At 44.7% G+C, this 24214-nt stretch overlaps 1 protein-coding gene across 1 annotated transcript in view; it reads left to right on the top strand.

Annotated features, from left to right (window-relative positions):
• The first annotated feature begins 293 nt into the window (after nucleotides 1-293).
• vat1 (vesicle amine transport 1) overlaps nucleotides 294-24214 on the top strand; it is a 31562-nt gene continuing 7641 nt past the window's right edge. The window contains exons 1-4 of the mRNA XM_030407592.1: nucleotides 294-995; nucleotides 7651-7858; nucleotides 21791-21961; nucleotides 23735-23824. Of these exons, the coding sequence (XP_030263452.1) occupies nucleotides 579-995; nucleotides 7651-7858; nucleotides 21791-21961; nucleotides 23735-23824 (886 nt within the window). The 5' untranslated portion in view covers nucleotides 294-578. The remainder of the gene's footprint in view (nucleotides 996-7650; nucleotides 7859-21790; nucleotides 21962-23734; nucleotides 23825-24214) is intronic.

Raw genomic sequence — 24214 nt, 5'->3', positions numbered from 1 at the left:
AACATCAAAATAGTTATTTTTCACACTCTGTTGAGAATGTGTTGAATGTAGTCAAATTCTTCCATACCGCGCCTTTAACTTGACTTTAACTTGAGTGCGTGTGTGTGTAGATTTGCAGTAATCGACAGATTTTCGCTGGTTGGCTGCAGCTCTCTTTGCCTTTTAGCAATAATGACCGTTTTTGCAAATCACCCCTCTGCTTGTTGCAATATAGGCTTATCTTATAGCCCTTCCCCAATAGCCGAACCCATCCAATCACACAAGCCAATCCCTGGGTTTTATGAGCTCTCCGTGTTTTCCAGCCTGCCTCTGTCTCGTCCCACTCACACTCTCTGTCAGAGCGCGGCGTTGACAGCCACTGGCCACTGAGCAGCAGCCCACTCTGTCGGGGTTTGTGTCTCCATCCAAGCCTTGCTGAAAAAGAAGCTCTGACTTTTGCATTTTTCTTTTATTTGCAAAGCAAGCAAAAAAAAAAAAAAAAAAAAAAAAAAAGCCCGTCCACGGCTACAAAAGCACAACAAGTGAACAACAGCATCTTCATTTTCTAGACTCATCTCTGTCTCACAGCTACCTGCACAATGTCTGGAGAAGACGCACCTGCCCAGCAGCAAAACGCCGTGGACCAGAAGCAGGAGACCAAACCCGCCGAGGAGCCCAAAGCTGAGCCGCCCAAGACGGAGTCCCCTCCGGCCGCCGCCACCGCCGACGCAGCGGCGACCACCGAGAAGGTCCCCGAGGAGGAGACGTTCACCTACCGCGCCCTGGTGCTCACCGGCTACGGCGGCTATGATAAAGTCAAGCTGCAGGTGAAGAAGGGCAAGCCGGCGCTCAAGGCTGGCGAGGTTCTGGTGCGGGTCAAGGCTTGCGGGCTGAACTTCGCAGACCTGATGGCTCGGCAGGGGCTGTACGACCGGCTGCCGTCCCCGCCGGTCACCCCGGGAATGGAGTGCTCCGGGGTGGTGGAGGCTGTGGGGGAAGAAGTGACAGACAGAAAAGTAAGCACACACGTTTCTCTCAGCTTAAAGTTTCTTTTCTTTTTACTGCGAGTGTGTTTTATTGTTCGAGTGATGAATATTTGGCTGTTTTTTGGTGCTGGAGCTACATCTGGATATGGGCGTGTCAGGCTGTGCTGGCTGCTCGGGGAGCTCAGACAGGCGCTGCACACTGACTGAACACTTTTATCACTTCATTCATTTAATGTTAAAAGCTTCAGGGTCAGGAAATGAACACACTGGTAGGTTTATGATAGATTTTGGCGTGTGGTTTCTGTATATTTGAGCTGTCAGCCATTCATCCACTCGTGCGTAAAAAGGAGACAGCGCTCAAAAGCCTGTTTGTGTGCTCATGTTGTATTTCATCTTTGTAGAAGGGGCTCAAAAGTGTGTGAATGACACGAGTTGAGTACAGTGAGGCCAGCAGCAGCAGCAGCAGCAGAGCAGCAGCAGGCGTCGCCCCTCTTGTCTCCCCGCTCCTCTAAACGCGCTGCCTCTCTGTGCGCACTCAGACTGAGCAATTCCAAGTCCAAACCAGTTGCTGCCGCTGCTCTGCAGATGGACTCACTGCTCAAATAAGCAGCGTGCTCGCGTGTCTTCAGTCTAAAAAGTCTAAATAAACGCATGTAAATCCGGGGGATGCTTTCCAATCCGCCCTTGTACAGGCAGCACCTACGCTGCTCGCTGCGCTTTGATGTGTGCCAAGGCGCAGAGAGCTGCGTCAAGCCGAACAGAGGAGGGGCAGGATACGACCGGAAATCAGAGTGCCGTGCCTTCAAAATTAAAGCTTTGGGCAGAGAGTTTTGTGGAGGCAAAAAACGAAAAGGAACAACAATTAAAAAGGAAACATGAGTGCGTAAAACGTGTGCAAAACGTGTGTGTAGGCGACGGGTATCCAGTGGCACCGGGCTGTAAATGCAACAATCCAAAAAAAAACACACACACATTCTATCCAGTTTTATCCACTACCTCTTCCACTGCGTTGCTTGCACACTGTAAACGAAGAAGGCGCTTTATTTTGTAGATGATGTCCAGAAGCCACAGTTATTAGTATGGCTGACTTGACTCCGGTGGCGGTGGACCGGAGTCACCGACGCCTTTTGTTACCGGGAGCGACGGTGGCGCACAGACTCACCGAGCAGAGAGAGAAAGGGCGAGGCGCGACGCGTCAGACGGCACGATGTGAGGAACGGGATCGCTCGCCTCCTTTGTCAGCGCGCACACATTTACAGTCACCAATACATCAGGATTAAAGTTCAAACCCTGTCACAATAAAGACAAAGAATAAAAACATCTTTTATTTGCAGCCACGGGGAATTAAAAGTGAGTTATTAGTCGCTTTTTTAACATTGCATGATGAGTCACAGGCCTGTGTGTCTCTGTGTCTCCTGGCTTCATGACACCACCACGCTGACGCCTTTTATGAGGCAATTAAACTACAAAAGCAAAAGCGCTTCACAACCAGCCAGCCGTGACTCACGCTATTTGTTGTAAGAGCACATTCTCCTCACTGTCAGACACTTAATATCTGTCACTGATCACACGTGTGAAGCCTGTGCAGCAGCGGCAGCGGCAGCAGCAGCAGCAGCGCATCTGGCTGGGAGTGGCACATATGTCTGTCAGGTCTCAGCGCAGATGGATGAGGAGTGGAACGAGCGGCGATGGGTCAGCCAGACATCAGCCGCCTTGTGTTTCTCAAGTACTTTATAGCTTCTTTCCACATTGTCAGTAATGTAGATTGGATTTAAAGGTCACGCATGCACGCACGCACGCACACACAGGGCTTGTCATCAAGGCCTCACACTCCCACATCCCCTCGCAGCCCTCAGGTTATAGAATTAAGAGCCAATCTTCCTAATGGATGGAGATCTCTGAGATCTTTTGGCAGCTAACTCACAGGGAATGTGCTGACCCCGATGGCACATCATTTTTTTGGGGAGGCTCATCACTCACTGCAGCTCTGACTGTCTGCCACACACACACACACACACACACATGCACACAAAGACATATGATAATGGGTGTGTCTGATAGTTTGTACCCCAGACAGTGTACACAAGGCTATGCACACATTCAAGCCATTTAATTAGATAATGGAACATAAACATCAGCAGTTAACTTGAGTGTGATCGATTCTTAGGGAAGCTTTCATAGATTTTGATGTAGTGCCAAACTTTATTAAATCTAACGTGAGGAACACAGAAGAGGCGGTATTGTAGAAAAACACGTTTTCTTTTCTTGGATTTGAATATTTTCTAGTTTCTTTAGTGCTCTCTACAAATTAAGTACATATCTTTGGGTTGTTGACAAGATAAAACATTTGGGGACATCATCCTGGGCTTTAGTCAACATTCTTTTACATTTATTAGTTGCAGCCAACGGTGATAAGAAAAATATCGTTTTGGATTCAAAAACTCATTGCATCGTTCTATATAATGTCATGAAAATGCCTCCCAACCTCTCGCCTTACTGTTCGTGCATTTGCAAAGCAGATAAATGCAGCACTTGCCCCATTTTTGCCTCCCAGCCTCTCCGGTTTTGGCTTGTTTATTGTTTTGCAGCCTGCCTGCTCTTCTGTTTTTATATGTATTTGTCATCCACCACTGCATGCCTCGCATTGCATCTCAACAAGTTCCCCTTGAGGGGACAATGGAGCAGAATGAAGTAAGACTACAGTGCCCTCACCCGAAATGACCTCAGAGGGAGTGCGGGGAAAAGTGTAACAGTGAGTAAGCGAGGGGAGAGGGGAAATATCGCAAATCACGAGCTCCCCCGACACCAAACATCAGCACTTTTTTTCTCCTGGCCTCCTTTTTTTTGTATTTTTCATGCTCTCCCTGGGTGAGTTTTGGTAGGCTCTGACCCATATGTTCTCAATTACCTCCCTCTGGCCCGCATTGTCATTCTGGTATTTCCTCCATCGCTCTTTCCCTCCTTCTGTCTATCTCTCCCTCTTTTATATAATCACTTGATCCTTCCTCTGTCGATCATATTGTCAGTGAATTCCTCCCATCCTCTCTTCTTTCTTTTCGGGACATCCATCTTCCTCCCTATCCTGCTCTCTCATCTCTAAACGTCCTTTTCATTGATCACAACATTTAGAGCCTCCTTTCATTCTCTACGGTACATGACCTGTTGACAGTTTGCCTCAAGCTGCTGGTTTAAAAATCTCCTTTTTTTGTTGCAATCTTTCTCCTCGGTGTGGCGTTTTCCTGATAAACGCTGGAAATGTCCGAGATTGTTAATAGTTGCGCCAAGGCTCCTGATATGAACCGAGCTGCGGAGAAAAAGAGAAAGAATCATTGTATTTTGTTGGCATGATGTGCTGATTTGCATAATCAGATGTGCAGTCAAGTGCAAAAAGCAGACCCTCCTGTCACAGATCTGGCTGTATGTGAGCAGGGCGTGGCCTTTATCCTAACATCATACAAACCGTGTTATAGCACAACAACACCTACGCTGACACCGGGCAGATATTAGGTTTCCTTATAATCACATTTACAGGAGCCATGCTGGGCATGTGGGTGCTAACCTTCATTTTTTTTTTTTTTTGCCTCAACCTGACTCATGAACAGAAATTTTCCTTCTCAGATAATTTTTTGCTGAGCTCATCAAAGCTCAAAGCCACGAAGCAGCTGACTCGGAGGCCCCGCATACCCCCAAATTGAATCACCATCTGATTAGGTCCATTCACATACAGCTAACTGGAAGTGTCTTTGTTCGGCGGCCCAGCACTCTTGACCCCGACTGTGACCACGTTTGATGCGGCGGTGGCATGAGGGCAGAAGAGAGGAAATACAAGAAGTGTGTGTGTGTGTGTGTCTGTGTGTCACAGTGTGAAGATGTTGTAACAGAACTGTCACAAGGCTCCTTCGCTCGGCCTTGAGTGTTTCCACCCAGATTCTGCGCGACTGACAGTAACTCACATGCTCAACGTGGGCGCTGGAGAATAGCTGCAGATGCATTTTGAAGGCGATGCATGAGTCATATTTGTGTGTGTTTCCTGTAACAGAGTGTATCGATTTGTGCCACACTGTTCCCCTAATTAAACCAGCGAGGTTGATGAGTTGAAGACTATAAAACGAGGAGGGGAAGAGACCTCAGATGGAGATGGGGAGGGAGCGGATCGGCTCGGGCAACAAAGGGAAGAAGAACCATGGAGAAAAAGTGAAAGTATAGCTTGAAAATAAACCGAATGACTCGGCCTCAGACAGGAAGATGCGAGTTTGAAGAGAAAGAGAGAGGGAGATCTCTCTAATTGGAGTGGATAGACAGCGAGGCACATGGCTCCCTCCAGACCATTAGAGAGGCCCTGGTGGAGAGGGTTTGTTCCCAGGAGGAGAGAGCTTGTCTTATGCTCAGCCATGGGGAAGAATCTGGCAGGGACTCTGATGAGTGGAGAGAGGCCAGGGGAGAAGATGGGCCCCATTGTCCTGTCTCGCTGATGAGGAAGAGGGGGATATGGGACGCTCCTCACAGAAGAAAAAGAAGGAAGACGGTGAGGACAGGACGAGACGGACAGGGGAGGAAGAAGAAACGGTAGGGGGGGAGGGGGAGAGCGTCGAAAAAGGCGGCGAGAGCGAGACGCAGACAGGAAGAGACAAGGCACTGGAGAAGGGGAAGGAAGATGTTCTAAAGTTGTTAAGAGGAAAAAGGAGTCAGGAAGTGAAAGAGAAAGAAGGGAAGAGAAAAAGTGAGGAGAATGGAAACGGGGCGGGGGGGAGAGTTGTGTCGAGAGGGGGGCGGATAAGGGGGGAGGAAGAAAACAGGAAGAGAGTTATAATGCTGCCGTCGTCTCTGTTTCCTGTGTCCCTCGAGCGGGCTCTCCTGATTGGTCGGTGAGGGCGCCGGGGTTACGTTTACACCTCGGCTTGTCCTCCTGGAAAGAGACAGGTTTATATCGGAGGATCCTGCTTTGATAAGGATAGTTTGGGAGCAGAAAATGACAAGATGGTGATCGGGGAGCGCGGCACGTTGAATGGCGCCGGTAGCTTCCTCACAGTCGGGCTCTGGAAGAGAGAAATTGCTTGACTGACACTCACATATTTGAGCAAGTATAAAGGAAAATAAGATCAAATGCCCCAGAAGATCTGTTGAAGCGACCCATCGAGCACTTTAGCTTTAGCATTTAGCTTTTCATTCTTCCTTCCCTCTCCGTGAAAAGCTCAGGAATTACAGAACAAACCACAGCTTCACATCTCCACATGCGAGCAGCCTGCCCGTGCAAGCCACTACATTACAAATCGGAAAAAGCTATCGCACTTTGGCACCAATCCCGAAGATCTAACCAGGAACACAAAAAGAAAAAAAAAGGGGCCACTTCCTCGTTTTGCCCTGATTCCTCCGCTGCTTCATTATTTCCCTCCATAAAGTCAATACAGATACCACTCTGACTCTGCTGTGGTTAATCGCTCTCCTTGTTTGCTCGCACACAGAGAGCAAACGTGTCAAGGTTCTGGTGGACGGGGGCCGGCTGCATGTTTGCACATCCTCCATTGTTTACGGCAAAACAATAAACCACTACTCTTACCATTCCCGCTCCACGGCTCGCATCACTCCCACTGCGCTAAAGAAAGCGCGAGGATGCAGATGGCGGGGCGCTCCAGAACATTTCAGGCTCTAGCAGTGAAGCCTCCTGGGGTATAGGACTGCCAAGCTGAAGAACTTAATAAATCAATTGAAATATACCAGAACTCAGCTTTTAATTTAATTTGAGAAATTTAGATTTTAGTTATATAAAGTGGTTATTTTGCCCATTGTGCTGTAATGAGCCCCAGACATGACTTGTCAATACTTGTAAAAAGCAAACATGTGGCATTAAAAAGCAGCATCACCATCAGTTATGCATAACTTTAAACCTTGATACAGTTTAAATGAGTGACTTATATAAAATGGCACCCCTCGCACAGTTGTTATGAACAGGAATATTGGCTAAATAGACCAACATTTTTGTTTCTGCTGTACAGTTGTGCATTCTAACATGGGGGGATCCACTCGCTCCTGGAGCTACCCCAGCGTTTTTTGTTTTTTTTAACCTTTTCAGACCACATAACCAATAAACACAAACTTAATATTTCAACAGTATATTACATATTACAGCCTAATATATGAGAGTCTTACACGATTGCATCTCCTACTCTCTCATCATTGTGTCTGTTGCCATCTTAATAGGAAGAAACCCAACTGCCAACAGCCAATTCAAATAGTAATGGTTGACTTAACATTTGAGTTGATTCAATTGAGTCATTTACACTCAAGAGACCTGAGTCATGAGTCGGTCAAAGTAACGGATGGTTCGACAATCACTTAATTTGAAATGGGATTCTTCACAGATCACCATTGGTTTGCTAATAGAGAAAGGTTGAGCTTGCCTCAAGTGGCCATTTAAGGAACTGCAGTTGTTGGCACTTCTTCTTTGGCTTCATTGGTTGCTGCTTGATGTGTTCATATGAATATGTTTTAACTGGCAATTACTGACCTATATGTGATACAAAAGCCACCTAGACCTGATCTTATGCTTATTATTCTGTCAAGGTAACCCCTAGCAACTGTAGACGTTGAGCCTTGATTGATTTCTATAACAGGAAACAGGTCCAGACAGAGAGCTCTTTGCTTTACCTCCTTCTCAGCCCGCATCCTCCTCTGCCTTCTTTTCCAGGTCGGTGACAAGGTGATGGTGCTGAACCGCTTCGGGCTGTGGCAGGAGGTGGCGGTGGTGCCGGCGAGCCACACCTTCCTCATCCCAGAGGGCATGAGCTTCGAGGAGGCGGCAGCCCTCCCCGTGAACTACATCACCGCCTATATGATGCTGTTTGACTTCGGCAACCTGCGGCCCAACCAGAGCGTCCTCATTCATGCTGCAGCAGGTAACGAGACAGAGGAGGACACACAGCATGCTTGCACACAGGAAACATGTGAACCCTCTTATTTTCAAGTCAGTGTAAGCGTGAGAATGGATGCATCGCTCTCTATGAAAGAGCTTTCATTTCAGTGATGGTTGAATTCATTAGAACTTAAGTATTTGTTTTGCAATCCGGCAAATGAAAACCACATTTAATCAGTTTCATGTCAGTATGTGTCAGCCTCTGCTTTGTAATCATCAGCTACACAAATAAATTCAGTCGCACCAGCAGCCTTTTGAGCCAATCAGTGAAGAGAAAACATTTGAAATTCTGTGCATAACCTCAACACAAAGATGCAAAGCTCGAGGAAACGCCCTTGAATGTTTCCTTCTCTGCACCTCCTGTTTTTGCATTTCTTTTTCTATATGAGTTATGGCTGCTGGAGAAGGTCCCACTGTTCATTAGCATGAGCTATGGCTCAGTGTGTTGCACCCTCTAGGACTGCACTTAGACTGCAGCACCTGCCACCTGCATTGCGAGGTCGGAGGTCAGAGTGAGTGGGTGGGAGAAAGTGGGGGACTGAGGGAGTAAAAGCACCTGTTTTGGGGTGTGATGCACCCAGCATGAGAGCATTTGATTTTTGCTGTGTTTACACTATCAGGCCAGCTGGAGAGAAGGGGATTGCATTAGCCAAAAGAATTTGTTCTCTCCCTGTTTCCCTCTCGCTATCTGCTCTCTGTTTCCCTCTCGTTCCCACTCTTTCTGCGCCGAGGGATCTCTCTGCGTTTGTTGAATGTAGGTGGCTGTAAGAAAAGTGAGCACATGATGAAACCTGAGCCTGAGTTTTCTCTCTGGAAGCCACAAAAATGACAGAGTGCTCTGGGAGACTTCTAGCCCAGGTGGATGTATCCCTTAGCATTAATACAATAAAACCAAAAAATGAATGGATGTGTGAGATTGTTGTTAAATTGCGCAGTTTCCCAAGAGCTGACTGACAGCTTGCAGATTCATTGTTGTGGGACCGGTGGTCCACAGAGGAATCCCAAATGTTTGCGTTCACCATGTCATCCAGCTGATGTCACTCACGTCTTGCCAGAAGCTTTCTGAGCCGAGTATGTTTGCTATAAGAGGAGGAATGCAGCAGTGGAAGTGTGGTGTAAGACACTTTTCCCTGCTGGTTTGGTCGAGGCGGCGTCTCTGGTTTCTCGAGGCAGGCTGCCAGTCTTGGCTCGCCAGCTGTCCGGACATCAGGATTGTAAAAGCGCATTACTGAGGCTATGACAAAAACATTTGCTGAACAGTCTGCTTCACTGCACTCTGTCATTCTTCGCATGTGTAAATCAGCTCTACAGCGCTGCTCTGTTGAGACTCTCTGTTAATAGCGTCGTACATGATCCCTTTGTTTAAAAGGTGTTGAGAGAGGAGTGTGAGTGGGGGAGTCTCACTCCTGAGTCTGTCAAACATTGTTCCAGATATTCTCTGATCTGATTAGAGAGATTAGAAGTATCTGCTGTGACCAGAAAGCGAGAGAGATTGCATCCGTGCCTATCTGTCTGTCTCCTAAAGTCTGATATTGTTTAATATTGGGAAGGAAATTGCTGACAGGGTGGCATATATATGACCAAATGTATTCCAATACTGGATCTGGTTATTTTCACAATATTGTAAGGTAGACATGTGTTGCTACCAGATACATTGAGGCGCATTTACTCAGTGGTTTCCGACATTTTACAGGCCAAAGATTAACTGGCAAATAATCAAGTTAATAAGTCAACTGACATTGAAAATAAGTTTCAGTTGCAGCACTGCAGTGATTTAAGGGCGCAGTTCCCTTTTCGGTTTAATATGAAGATTAGGTGTTATTGACAGTGGGGACAGTGGGACAAGTCCCCAGGAGATGGCTTATTTTGTCCCTGTTACTTTTCAAAAGCATATTTTGTCAAGCTCCATTTTGTTGAATGAAAAATAAATGAACCTTGTAACCCTGTACTAGATGGACTGATTATCCAGCTTGCTAGATTAGCCTATATTTGCAATCATCTTAAGATCGTCATCTTATTTGCTAAAATGTTATAATACATATATCCTAACAAGATATGTGATTTACAGTAAGCTAACGGTGCTTTTAGCTTAGGTACACTCTAATGTCTCAAAAATCAAATCAGTGATTTGAGCAAAGGTAGGTGTAATTGAACAACATTGCTAACGTTATTACTTCAATCGTTACTTATAGGTATTTTAATTGAATCATTTCTGTGCATTTTTGACATGTTCAATGCAATTCTCTGACCTTGTTTCGATCCACCTGGTACATCGCCCAAAAGTTGCTTGAATACTGTTTAAGAAAATGATCTTCATCTTATGTCCCCACCACTCTTCAACACAGAGTGAAGCCCGTTGTTTGAGGCAATGTGCACCTGCGACCCGTCTCTGCAGTCCATCCTCAGGTCACATGAGTAGAGTTGTGAGAAGCTCAAATAGATTTTTCCATCTGTGATCATCTCCTATTAATATCTTTTAGAGGTCAGAGGAAGTAAACCTTTCCTGTTTTTCAATAAAAAAAGTAAAAAATTGTGTAGTATGAATGTGATTTTTCATCATCTTTAAAGTCCTTGCAGGATGCTTTAGAATGGAACTACTGATCTAAGATGATATTAAGTCTGATTACGTGAAGCTGCTTGCTTTCATAGCCCACTCAGATGTTGTGTATTTATCTGCAGTGCGTCACAATAAAATGTGGACCGCCACCACAGTTTTCTCAATTAAAATTCCTTGTTTCAGTTCAAATAGTTTCTGAGAATTTCTCTATTTTTTAAATGTTTTTCATCGAAATCCACCCGTAACACATCAGGACACAGAGCATGTCCTGTATTTTGATCACGAAACAGCAACTAACAAGTACTCTGCTACTCCTCAACTTTCCCCACTGAACCACGCGCAGTACCAGCATGTGGTTAAGCGGCTTTACTTCACCTCGTCAGACCGTCTCGCAGGGCGATTGCATACGAAGTCATGTATCCAGCTAAACTGTGGTGTTCTGTGTCGGACGTGCCTGTACAACACTGCATTCCTGCTGGATCAGTTTAGGTTCTGCAAAGATAAAATAGTGAGCTTCTACATGAGATTAACTGGGCCGAGGTAGCAGCAGCGGTACAGCTGACGCACATGAGTGATCTGTTTTTCACCCTCAGCCACAGGGTACGTTCTGCAATTTTGTTTTTTAACCGTTTTAATTTTTATTGACGGACCATATTAGATCAGGAATGTCTTACCAATCTACTTATTTATGAGTCTTTTCATCAAAGCGTCTTGAGGGGTTCGTCCTGAGTTAGTCTGCCTCATGGTTGACCTTTTTATCTTCATGATAAGGACATAATTCACTGGTTTAATCACATTAGGAAAACAAAACAATCATCCTCTTTTTCAGTTACCGTCAGGCTACTCTGTCTGCAAATCCCCCAGAACTTGCAGTTAAACCGATATTTTCTAAGTGATGAAAAAAATCGATCATCCACTTTAACAGAAATGTTTGCAAAGTGGTTCTTAGCCTTGTCAGCTTGTGTCATAACATTATTTTTTCTCTTTGTCATGAAACAAAAGTAGACCGCCAAGTCAAAAGACTTTGATTAATACCCTTGAATGGTATCAGTGGAAACTCTATAGTAAAAGCTCTTTGACTGAAAAAAAGGTTTAAAAAAGGAGAAAGAGCGACAAGGAAGAGCGACATCATTTAACATCCTCTTTCAGGATGGACGGACAAGCAACAGGTGTCGGATCTCCAGTGTGGACAGAGGAGGCAGATGTCAATTTACAAACAGAGAAACAGAAGTACGGGTAAACAATACTGGCAACAGGCTGAAGCAGCTAGTCTGGCTCAGACTTACGCAAGTTGCCAGGCAACAAGCAGAACGTCCAGGAAGTTACTGGTCATGATCGAGAAATAGTTTGATACACAACCTCAAACAGTGAGTTGTTAATGAGTGAGACTTAGAGGTGCTGCTGGGTGGATTTTGTCATTAGCTGAGACTATTGTCCACCTTTGTTTCCAGGCTTTATGCTAAGCTAAGCTAATTGGCTGCAGGCTCAGGCTATGCACAGTGTTTATCATATAAAAACTCTGTGAGTTAGTGTGAGACGTGTAATTCAGTTTTAGAAACGAGGCAAGGCAAGTTTATTTTATACAGCAACATTCAGACACAAGGGAATTCAAAGGGCTTTACAGAGACGTACGAATGCATTAAAGAGACATTCAAAATCATATTTGTAGGAAAAATATAATAATTTTGAGTCTCATTCCCAAGTCATCAAATACTTCTGGATGGTAGGTCAGGTCAGTCGCCATCTCAAAGCGACAGTATTTGACTAGCTGGGAATTAAACCAAAAAATCTACTTTGATTTACTAATAGGGCCTTTAAGAACATTAAGAAAGTCAATACAACAAAGCAAATAAAAAAAATATTGAAAGAAGTTACTGTATGTATCTAGCATGTTGAAATTCTAAATGAACTGACAGCTCTGGCGGACTTCAGGTAGTCTGGAAGCTGAGGAGCATAACAATGAAAAGCTGCTTCACCTTGCTTGGTTTTGTTCCTGGCAGTAAACCTGTCGCAGACGACCTGAGGAATCTTGATGTTTCATAACATATTCGTTGTTCTTAAATATCGCTGATGACAAAACCTGAACAAAGACGTCTCCATATGGCAAACTGACCTCTGTAGTGAGGGCCCCTACAGAGGGATGATGGGTGTCCACCCTCTTGCCTTTTGCTCCTCTATTGTTCCGTGTTGGCAGGTACTGTCAATTTATTAAGGGCTCTCCAACGAGCGCATCATTTCCTGTTGACCTTTGCCCATCAGGATCAGGTGACCAGCGAAGAACGGCTGACTGGTGCTTCGACTCTATCAGTCATGCCTTTTTGTGTGTGTGTGTGTGTAAGTAAACTCTGGTGAATAATCCTCAGCTGCCTCTCTCGTGGGTCCGCTCCTGTCCTCTCTCTCCAAACAATAGCTTGTTGTATTTCCTCCCATCGTGCCTCCCTTCTCCACCGCGCCGCACATCTGCATCCTCCGTTCTCCTCCTCCCCCTCCGGCCCTCCGTGACCTCCGCTCCCTCTGCGTGACCCCCTCCGTATCCATGCTCGAATCCCCGTCATCGGGGAACGCGTGCACGTTTCCCCTTTTGTTTTCCCCAGAGGGCTTGGGCGGGGGGAAGTTCAGCGACATTTGGATGTATCTCGTGGGTCTTCCACTGTGCCCGGCCAACAGCCTTTCCTCTGACCTCTCCCTGAACTGGTCCTAATGTTTATGAACCCTGGCCAGCCACCCCGCCACCGCACCCACGCCACACATTCCTGCATACATATGGGGCTCGGCTGCTTCCAACGATGACGTCCACCTCTGTTTTATTTATGAGATCTCGAGTGACTGCAGGCCAACGTCAAGTGTCGCTCATTGTGTTGCAGATGTGGAATGCATAATATGAATTAGGTGGTGCTGCAGTAGCCTGTGTCATCAGTTTATCTGATGATTCTGCTACACGGCCTTGGCCGCTTCCCGCCCTGTGTGTCAAGACTTTGTGACATTTTGGCGCCAAGGCTGCGAGAGATTGCGGTTTAATTCCAACTGGAGCTTGTCTTAGTGTGGAAAGGCGTTCTCACTAATAGCTCTGTAAGGTGCTTTGGTCTATTAAACAACATATGTTATCAATCACCTCTTCTCATAAAGTTCCACGGCAGTGTGTTTGAGGTTTGTGTGTCAGATTCCACATATCCTCAGCGCTGTTTAAGCTGGCTGCTATTAAACCTTTTATTTTTTTCCCACCAGCCAATTACGGCGGCCTCCATAGATTTGCAGCTGCTCCTTGCTGGAGTATCTGTGTGTGGGACGGAGATAGAGTGTCGGCAGTCACAGCTGAGTTAAATTCTTGTTAATTGTAATGGGCAGAGTTGAGCTGCTGGTTCTTGGAACTCATTTCTCCTGTTGTTAATTCCTGTTTGAAAGTTGTGTTTTATTGATATTGTCGTTGTTAGCTGGGCAAATGTGGCCTTAAAACAATAGTGATATATTAGGCAATATCGCGATACACAATACAGTAAATATATCAAGATATTTGGTCATCACTTCATAAGCCCTGAAACATATTTTTGGTTTCGAACTCAGATAAGCTGTCGAGCTCCCCTCGCAGGATTTGTTGGCTTGCATTGTACTCGACAGGGTGTTTCTCATTGAGATGGTGAAATAAGTTTATAGTATTTCCCTTTTTGTGGTGACACTCTCCTTGCACTTTCACATTACTGAAATTTCTCCCCTTTTTGGAACTCCTCCTCCCTGAAGCTGGTAGTGATGTTTGCTTTCGTCTGCGCTTGTTGTTGCTGTAGGTAACGTGATGACGTCACCACATCAAGTCAGGTTATTGCCCTGATCGCTGTATACATTTTGTTATATTGATATTGTCATGAATATGATGTGGCACACTCCTATCAACAATCCAATACAGGTTTATGTTATGAATAATAAAACTCTGAATATATGGTGAAGACAAACGCAGGAGAGCTGTGGGTAAGTTCAAGATGCTTCATTTTTGCAATTTGAAAAAAAACCCCAGCCATGATAGCATGTTTTAATCCAAACCTGACCCTGAATCTGAAAAGCGATTGATTTGAAGTGCAGAAAGTTTTATCAGGTTTCTACAATACATTATCTTTAACCTTGACTAATTATTGAATGTGCAGACTACAGAAGTTTGAGCTTTGTGATTGGATGTTTCTTTCTTCTTGTGCTCTTTGGGATTCATGAGTTACTCATCATACTCAATATGTTGTTAGCTATTATGGAGATGATTCAACCACTCCTACCCATTAAAGCGTTGGATGTGCTGCAGCTGTCCGTCACAAGGCGTCATCTATGCAAAACATGAGCGCCACTTAACGGTGCAATATGTAAAAAGGGTCTAGTTTCAAATATTGAAAGATTAACTAAAGTGAGTTAACGCAATGTGATGAAGTAGCCAATCCTACCTTTTTAAACTTTCAGCTGTGTCTGACTGTGTCTGAATTTCTGGTTTGAACCATCTCTGCAGCACAATCTTAGAATAGTGTAGCTGTTTTGACTGTACTGTAAACGCTTAAAGCTAGTGGAACAGGTGGCTGGATCTCTTGGGTTTGAGAGCGTGAGCGCCATGCTGATGTAGATCTTCACGACTGCTGTCAGACCCGCCGGCGGGGCCTCAGGGGTGAATATAAAGCTATAAGGAAAGAAATATAGATTTCTATGTATCTTCTGTCTCCCAGGACTCCCTCCCAGTTTACTGCTCTCATACATTATTTACCAGCTAAGAAAGTCCCCTGCTATTTAGACATTAGCTGTTACAAGTGTAGTTACATCTCTCACTTTTATAGACCCATTCGTCCTGAGAGCCATGAGAAAAGTCTGATGTGCCTTGAAAACACTTCCGTCTCCTCTCCTCCCCTCCCGGTCTGTCTGCTCAGGAGGTCTTACCCCAGTTTAGAGAATGCTAATTCAGTCTGACCACTAAGCGGGAGTCTGAACTGCGTGGTTGAACCGTCTCTGTGTTCCCCAGGCCTGGCATCGCCAGCAGCAGATCAGCTGCACTGATAGGAGAGGGAAACCAGGGCAACCTCCAACCTCACCCACCAATCACATCGCTCACACGCGCTCTCATCGCTGCAGCCGTTGACAAGTGACCCCATCCACCCACCCCCACCCTAACCACCACATACAGTCGCAGGTGTATGTGAAACCTGTGTCAGGACACCTGTTTGCGCGCACGTGTGTGTGTGTGTGAATCATAACAGAAGCATAACAGGATGAGCGTGCACCAGCTTGTGCTTCACTTTGCAGCCAGGTTCATTGGAGGGAAAGAAGGTGGTTTATGTTTATAAGGTTTATGCATTTTATACAATGAGCTGCAGCAAACGATTATTTTTGGCATTTTCACGATTAATTGGTCGATCATTTCGGCTACAAAACTGTGAGAAATACTGTCAAATAGCTTCTTTTGCCGAAGAAAAGAACCAAATCCTTTCCTTTAAAGAGGTGCAACCAGCCATTCTTACATATTTTTGCTCGAAAGTTGAAGAAAAAGGAAGAATTAAGCAGTTTTCTTTCAATTGACTTATCAGTTTGTTCATTTCTGCATGCTCTCAGTCTCTGTTTGTTGGCTCTTTACTCAGGAAATCACAGGGACCACCTTCATGCACAAGCAAAGGATGTTTTTTTTTATTTGCTCACCCAGAAACTAAAAAAGGACTTCCTCTATGCTAAGAGAGAAATCCACCATCAGAGAGAGAGAGAGAGAGAGAGAGAGAGAGAGAGAGAAGAGAGATAGAGAGAGAGAGAGAGAGAGAGATAGGGAGAGAGAGAGAGAGAGAGAGAGAGAGATAGGGAGAGGGAGGGAGGGAGGGAGAGAGAGAGAGAGAGCACATTAAACTGCTCTTTAAGCCTACAGTTTGCTCTCACACACACACACACACGCACAGTCATCCCAGAAAAACACCACCGAGGTTACATAATGCAGAGTAATACCTCAAAAGTCCACGTTCACAAACAGCCAACCACAGCCCCTCTCAGCATTACAGGACTCGTTTCTGAACCGAAGCGTGTAGCAATAAAAAAAAAAGTTCAATTATTTGCTTCGGCTTGTTGATGTTGTAACACAGCCACCGCAGCGAGTTTGGGTAAGAAGAGATGCCTGGGTCCACGTTTGTATTCCATTCTTTGTCAGCCGCTACCGCCACAGGCTAATGATATGTTTCGGGAGTCCTTGAGGAAATGTGGAAACAAATGCTAAAGAGATCACACAGGAAAACAACACAGAGCTCTGAGACAGGGGACCAGTAATCTTTGTGGTGTTGACAGTAGCCATATGGCCACCATGTCTCCCTCGACTAACACCTGAGATTATTGACTGTCTCACACGATTGAGAAACGCTGCGAGATGTGAGATCACAGCGAGAGAGAAGATTGAGAGATGAGTCAATCTGGACGAGGTGGACGCGATATCCAACCCCGTTAATTTTTTGAATATCTGCAAAACATTTCTGATGTCCCCACCCACCCCTGCTGTTGAACTCTGGGTGTGGAGCAATAACAGTGGCCTCAGTGTCAGTCTGGATTCCTCTGTGTTTTGGGGAAAATTCCTCTTCGCTCCTAACAGTCATGTTATGGAAGCCAAGTGCAAATTGTGCCAAACTGCGAGTATGTAAGGATTCAGGGGAAGACAAAACCCTGCTGTGTATCCTGTTACTCCAGAAGGAGAGCAGGAGAGAAAAACAAAATAAATAGGTGGACAATTTTTGACGTTCCCTAATTTCCAAGTGCAAACAATTCAATTGGATCTTGCGGCGAACAAATGTGATTAGGAGCAAGAATTTGCTCAATCTGCTTTCTCCTTCATGAGCTAAGTGTTTTTGGATGGTCTTAAATCACAATCAGCCCCAGCCGTGAGAGATGATTCTAGTCTGAGAGGATGAAGAATAAATCGGGAAAACAAGGCAACAACAGGAACTGAAGCATTGGGTTAATGAAAGGTTAACGTTTTTAATCTCCGTGCATATTTGTGAAGATTAACTGATACCAGCAGCCAGTCGGGACTGTTTGAGGCTGCAGCTCGTCTCTCCTTTGTGATCTGTGTACGTATGGATGGATGTGGTCGGGGGGCAGCGAGGGGTTCTTGGCACAGCTCAGCAGTCTTGTGATGTGAGATCAGGAGTTTGTTCTCAGGGGGATTCAGGAAAAGATACCTTCCTCCTCCTCCTCCCCCGCAACGTATTTCTTTGACTGGAAATACATTTTTACATGCACCAAAGTTTTGAAAAACAACCATATCTGATTGTTCAGAACGCGGCATCCTTGCTCGCTGACTTCATAAAGCAGGAGGGGAATCACTGTGTTCATGACAGCAGCCGCAAGTTAAATATTAATATGTGAGCGGCTGGCTGTAAGTACGTGGGATTAATGGATGCATCATCCCGTTGGTCGCTTGTTCACACCCGCATGTGAGGGCTGCTACTATGTGACGGAGCCTTTCAGTAAAAGCAGCTCTTAAACCCCCACTCAGACAATGCATATTCAACGTTTTCTCACCTTTTTTTCAACTCCCTGTCTACCTCACATGAAGAGTTACTCATGTAAAATCCCCATGAGTCAAAGGCAACCAGATTCAGGTGTGCTTGAAGTGTTGGTGTAGTGTATAAAAGATGTGTGTGCATGATAGGTTATCACATATTACTATAGAACAACAATCCACTGCTCTTTAAAGGTCCTGTAGTGTCAAAGTTGGATTTACATTTCTTTTTTTATTATAAAGCAGATAGGTGATGTGATCAAATGAGAAACTGTGCCTTTAAACGCGACATGACGTCGTCCGTAAAGTTGTGATGTCACAACAAGGTATGTCAGTGATTGGTCTATAGGTTGATCTAAAGACAGACCCACAGCCTCACCAGATCAGTCTAAGGGGTGAAAAAAGAAAAACGTGAAGCACAAAAGAAACTCAGGGTGGGAACACATCCCCTCCAGAGAGGCAACAAAGTCAAATGTGAGTCAAAATGTGTGACGCTACTCTGCAGTTTAGAAAGTCGTATCAAGACCAAACATCACATCCCTGATAGCTGGAGGGAGCGAAGCGTGATGCACTGTTCCGAGGAGATGTGCCGCCAATCAGTTTGGTAGAGAGCAGTGGATTGAGAGAGCTAGTTCAGTCCCTTGGGCCGGAGTACATTATGCCATCGAGAGCGACTGTGACTAAACACATGGAAAAGCACTTTGAGAAGAAGAAGGATGAACTAAAGGTCAGGCTTGCCAGGGTAGACAAGCTAATGGTGCTTGTTCAGGACTGTGAGAGCTGACCAATCAGAAGAGATGGGGGGGTTTTCAGAGGGGGGGTGGCCTTAAAGAGACAGGCACTCAAACAAAGCATTCATACAGAGGGTGAACAGATTTGCTGCTGCAGTGGAGAGTATGAGAAAAATAATGTGTTTTTGAATGGTGCCCAAAATAGAAAATAGGAGCCTGAAAATAAGTATAATATAGGATCTGACAGATCTAACACCATGACAGATCCTTACTTTACTTAAGAGGAAGGTATGACCCCGTCGGTCAGATATAAACTGGTGTCAAACTTGTGATTGCCATGAAACTCTCATATGTGTGAATCTTTTATATGCCTAAGGGAAGAGCAGTCAATGAAACAAAATGGCTTCCTTTGCTCAGTCATTGTCTGCAATTTGGCCGAGGTTTCCTTGGCAACACAAACTTGGTTTCTCACTGAGGACAAGGAGAGATGGTGCTGTTGTAACGCTGCCGCAACAACACTCACATCCAACAGCAACAGCCTTGATTTTGTTTTCTCATGATATCTCCCCTCAGTGTCAGCGGGCGTGAGCATGGTGATGCAGAGCACTCTATTCATCTCTCATGGGCGTTAGCTCTCAGATGAGAACCACAAATCAGAAATGGTTTTGGTCTTCGCTGGGTTGTATTCAAATCATGTGTTTCATCGAGGGACCATTTTGTGTAACAGGCTGCAAAGAGGTGTCTTTTTAATAATTGGGAATAAAAGGCTCTTGAAAATTAAAAACCATTTTATTCTCATGCTGGGCATTTCCTGGTCAGAAATTAATACGGAGGATCATTTGATTTGGCATTAATCTTATCGTTACATCTCAGTTCACTGGACAGCGACAGTGCTGGTTTTATGTGATAGTGCTGCCTCAGAGACTAACTGCCAGGATGTCGTAGAGGAAATTGCACTATTCGACTGGTTCACTGGCTCAGAATGATTTTAATGCTGAGATGAACGGAGCAGAGGTGCATCGCTGACATCTAATACACCATGTTCTAGCCATAAAAAAGATATGAAGATGTGGTAACTCTGACATGAGGCTATTTTATTAGACATGCCTTCACCAAGGAGTCCCATTTTGTACTCACACATAGATACCAGCTACCTAAATGTGGCTGATATCTTTTCATCCAGATTCATGTATTATTCCCTGAGAAACAGATGAAAATGTTGAATGTCTTGCAATGTTAAAGGAAGTCAGAAAAATGTCCTGGATTCGTCCCTTCATCCAGATCTGCATCAAAACTTAATGGGGCTCCAGTCCAGGCCGAGGTCCATCCTCCATCCAAGTTTCATGGAAATCTGTTTGGTAGCTCTTATGTAATCCTGCTGACAAACCAACCAACCAACAAATGGGCACGGGGTGAAAACATAACCTCCTGGACGGAGGATATTAAGTAACTATACAATTACTGGTCAAGCTACATTGAGTTTGTAAAAATAGAGTAGAAAAAGCATTTCCAAGGAAGAACCCTCTATATCCACTTTTGTTGTTACTGAATTTATAAGGGTAAAATGAAGGATAAGTTTACCTCCACAACCTGTCTCCTACATATGTGGCTAAATAAACCATTTAAAGTATCATTATGTAACTTTTTAACTTTTTTCACTACGAAGGCCAAAGATCATGTTGCTGCTAGCTGGGAACAAAGCGTAAAGGACTGTTGTGAGGAGATACACTGCCAGTCAGTTTGGTAGAGAGCACAGGATTCAGGGGAAAAAGGGAGAGAAACACCACAAAACAATAACAATAATAATAATAATAATGATAATAATAGATATATGCTATATATTTGATATGATATAAGAATAGTTAACTATTATACTTATTAAATTAGATGTATGCATGAAGAGTTAGTACATGTTTTACATTGGACTGCAATGGTGTGTGTTTTCTCAGTTTCCAAGGAGAAAGGAAGAAGCTAATTTTATGTTGACATCTCATAATCAGAAACATACTAATAAAAAAGAAAAAAAAACATCTTCCTGTTTGGTTCCTTTAGCACGAGTCTAATAGAGCGTGCATAGGCCTCCTCATGCATGCGCCTGCTTCCTGCCTTTCTGATTATCTTATTGGGTGTGCACATTAAATGTCTGGTTGCCTTTGTGAGCGAAGTGAATCATGATTTCATCATTCATCTTATCCGAACCTGCATGTGAAGTCGTCCGGCAGCTCGGCTATGTCATTATAAATGGATGTAAACGTACATGTTGCTTTGTGTTGCTTTATCCCCCGCTATCAGATAAAACATGCTCTTTATTTGGTCATGCATAGATGACCTTTACGGATGCCTTTCAGTTCAAGTCCTCCGGTCAGCCTCCATTTCAAACAAGCCACTGCTTATCAGTAACCTATTACTTCTTGCTCCTGCAGCCTTAGCAAACATTGGCTCAGGCATTTACCACAACTATGTACACACTTCTCAATACAGCGAACTAACCACAGATATAGAAAACATGTACCGAAGTCTCACAGCACTTTGTCTTGAACATTTATCTTGGACATTGTTGCACATTTTGTTTTTCAGCTGGCTCGGTGAGCAGGAGCTGTGTTTATGTAATTTGCGATAGAATGTCGTCCGGCTCTCCTTTCCTAACAAAACAGATACCTCAGCTACATTTTTTTTACCCCGTGGAATTTCAGACAGGTTGTCTTGAATAAGGAAGACCAAATAAATTTGATGTGTCAATTGAGCTACAATGCCTACTTTCTCCAGAGCTGGATGTGTGCGCTTGTGCATCTGTGTGTGGGTGTCTATTCTCCCCAGGCCAGTCGGGGTAATGTGATTGTGTTTAATGCGCTCTTTACATACCCTTGAGCAAAACACATCTGCGCTGTTATTGACTTGGCTTGTTTTGGTCGATAAATAATGGAAATTACATTTACCTGCCACAGAAAATGCGTGTGGAATGGGGATTCTTGGGCGCCTTCAGCAACTGTTATGTTCATCTGAGTTTCATCCTCGTCTCGAACAAACATATTTAGCTAAGCTTGAATCCCTGCAATAGAATCTATCACAAATCATGTCCTAAAGGTGACATTTTTTCACAAAAATCACAGCTATTTGTTCCCTCTGCCTCTCTTCCTGCAGGTGGTGTGGGCATTGCTGCCACTCAGCTGTGCAAGACGGTGAAGGATGTGACCGTGTTCGGCACGGCGTCGGCCAGCAAGCACGAGACCATCACCGAGGGCGGAGTCACGCATCCAATCGACTATCGCACCAAGGACTATGTGGAGGAAGTCCGCAAGATCAGTCCTAAAGGTGAAAGACGTTTGAAAAGTGCTCTAAAATTTGAGGTTTTTGTGTGTGCAAGGATTGGAAAAATAAATCGGTTTTAACCAGGGGGGAAGTTGAGTTGGCCCGCCATAAGGTCCAAAGTAAAGTTAAGTCCAGAAGTAAAAATCTTTAATCCAAGCTCCAGAAAGCTAGGCAAAGTCCAAAAGTCTAAAGAGAAATACAAGAACTGAAGACAAAACAGGAGTACAGGGAGAGCAACCTGGACCAGGGAACAGATGCAGGACACACGGCATGACAACAGACGAACCAGCAAAGAGTGAGGGGAAGACACAAGCTTGACTTAAGAACACAGGGAGTGATTAACTAATGGAACACAGGTGAGCTGTTAAAATGGACAAAAAGAGGAAGTGGAAAGTAAAACGTGGATAAATCTACCAAAATAAAATAGAAAATCTTTAAACGTGTCCCTAATTATCGTGATTTTTTTCATAATCTGAACGTGGTGCCCTGAGTGACACGTTGCACAGGATGTTAATGAAGAGACCTTGGCATCCTCGGACCATATTACATTTCTACAAAACATTACAGTCCAATAGATCTAAGCTATATAGTTATATTATCACTATAATCATGACATAACATCGATATATTGCCCATGATGTGTTGATTGTTTCATAACAAACAGTCCAGATCAATATATTTCCACTGGCACAAAGCAATCCTGTGTGACTGCAGCCTTTGTTGATCACTGTTGAACAAACTGCAGACAGCGAGATGATACATTTTCATACACTTGAACACATTTTTTCCTCCTGATACCATTCTCAGCAGAGCTGGCAGCCATGTAAACTAGACTGACAGCGTGCGGGGAGTCATTTTTCCTCCCCATCGCCGAACAGCGACTGTTTGGATTCTCATCGCCATCAATAATGCATCCGCAGAGTTTTATGTAGATGTAACCCTGGACTCGCTGAGAGGGCCACACAAAAACGCTGCTTTTCAACAAAATGAAACAACATCCAGTTCCTGTTTTTTGCCTTCGCCTACCGCTGCGTTCCTAGCAGGATGGAGACTGTTATTGTGCTGGAGACTCATTTCATAGTCCCCTCTCAAGCCCGCCTCTGTTCTCCGTAGCATGGAGGGAGACAGATAGACATTACAGAGACAGATAGGAAGAGAGCGAGAACTGACACTTCGGACAGAATGTATCTAATTAGAAGCCTGGATCAATGTGCAGCCCTGCCCGCTACCTTTGCCTCTGTCTTTGGCGATCCATCAATTCATCTGTGCTGTGGTCAAGGCGGAGTCCTGCTGTGAGCCTCCAGCAATCAATAGAAGTAGGGTTTAACGGAGCAAGGAGGGGTAGCCCAATTTGAGGAGTCCCCTCTGGCACAAAGGAACATCATTAAGGCTGAGCCCACATGGCCAGACATTAATAAGCCACAGAGAAACCTTCGAAGTTGGGTTTCTCTTTACCATCTGTTCAGAGGTCAGTCTGTTAATCTCTCCACCTACAACTGGAATGAACAATGACGCGGAGGCATTTTATCCCTCTCGTCTTATCAGTGACAAGAATGAGAAAACATAAAACAAGTAGAATCTCCGCTCGCTCTCCTCCTTTCCTCTCTTGGCATACTTATGAGTTCCTCTTCGTGTAAACATGGCACAACTTGGCTTCACTCGCTACTCCTAGTGAACTCTGGCATGCGGAGGGGGCTGCTGGGGAGACTTGGCAGGCTGCTCGCGCTGAATGCAGACCAGTGATAACTGTCCCCTTCTTCTCTCTTTCTGCTCCAGGAATGGACATAATACTGGACCCTCTCGGAGGATCCGACACCCATAAGGCCTACAACCTGCTGAAGCCTATGGGCAAGCTCATCACCTATGGTAAGTGGTAAACAACCTGAGTGTAGGTTATTTTCAGGAGCCTCCATGAGGTAGCGAAGCAACAATAGGCTAATAGATTTGGTTAAAACGGTTGTTTTGGAATTATGCTTGCCAATTTAACAATTTGCCACACAAAGTAATCACATTCAGAACCACTTTTAGGAGCCAAAGTCAAATAAAAACGAAGCCTCAACCTCCACAAACAAACTTCTTTCTGGAAAAGACGTCTCACGCAGCACTCGCCTGGAGGCTGTATGAATCTCTCCAGCCGAGCTTCTCCAGTTTGTCCATTTTTAAATTCTCCAGAACTTCTTATGTAATGCCTAAAACCACACATGGTTTATTAAGCTTGCTGGCAGCAGAGCGAGCACGGTAGGAAGCACAAAGGTT

The sequence above is a fragment of the Sparus aurata genome, chromosome 23 (assembly GCF_900880675.1).
Source record: "Sparus aurata chromosome 23, fSpaAur1.1, whole genome shotgun sequence".
Taxonomy (NCBI): Eukaryota; Metazoa; Chordata; class Actinopteri; order Spariformes; family Sparidae; genus Sparus; species Sparus aurata.
This window is presented reverse-complemented; position numbering and strand designations above follow the sequence as displayed.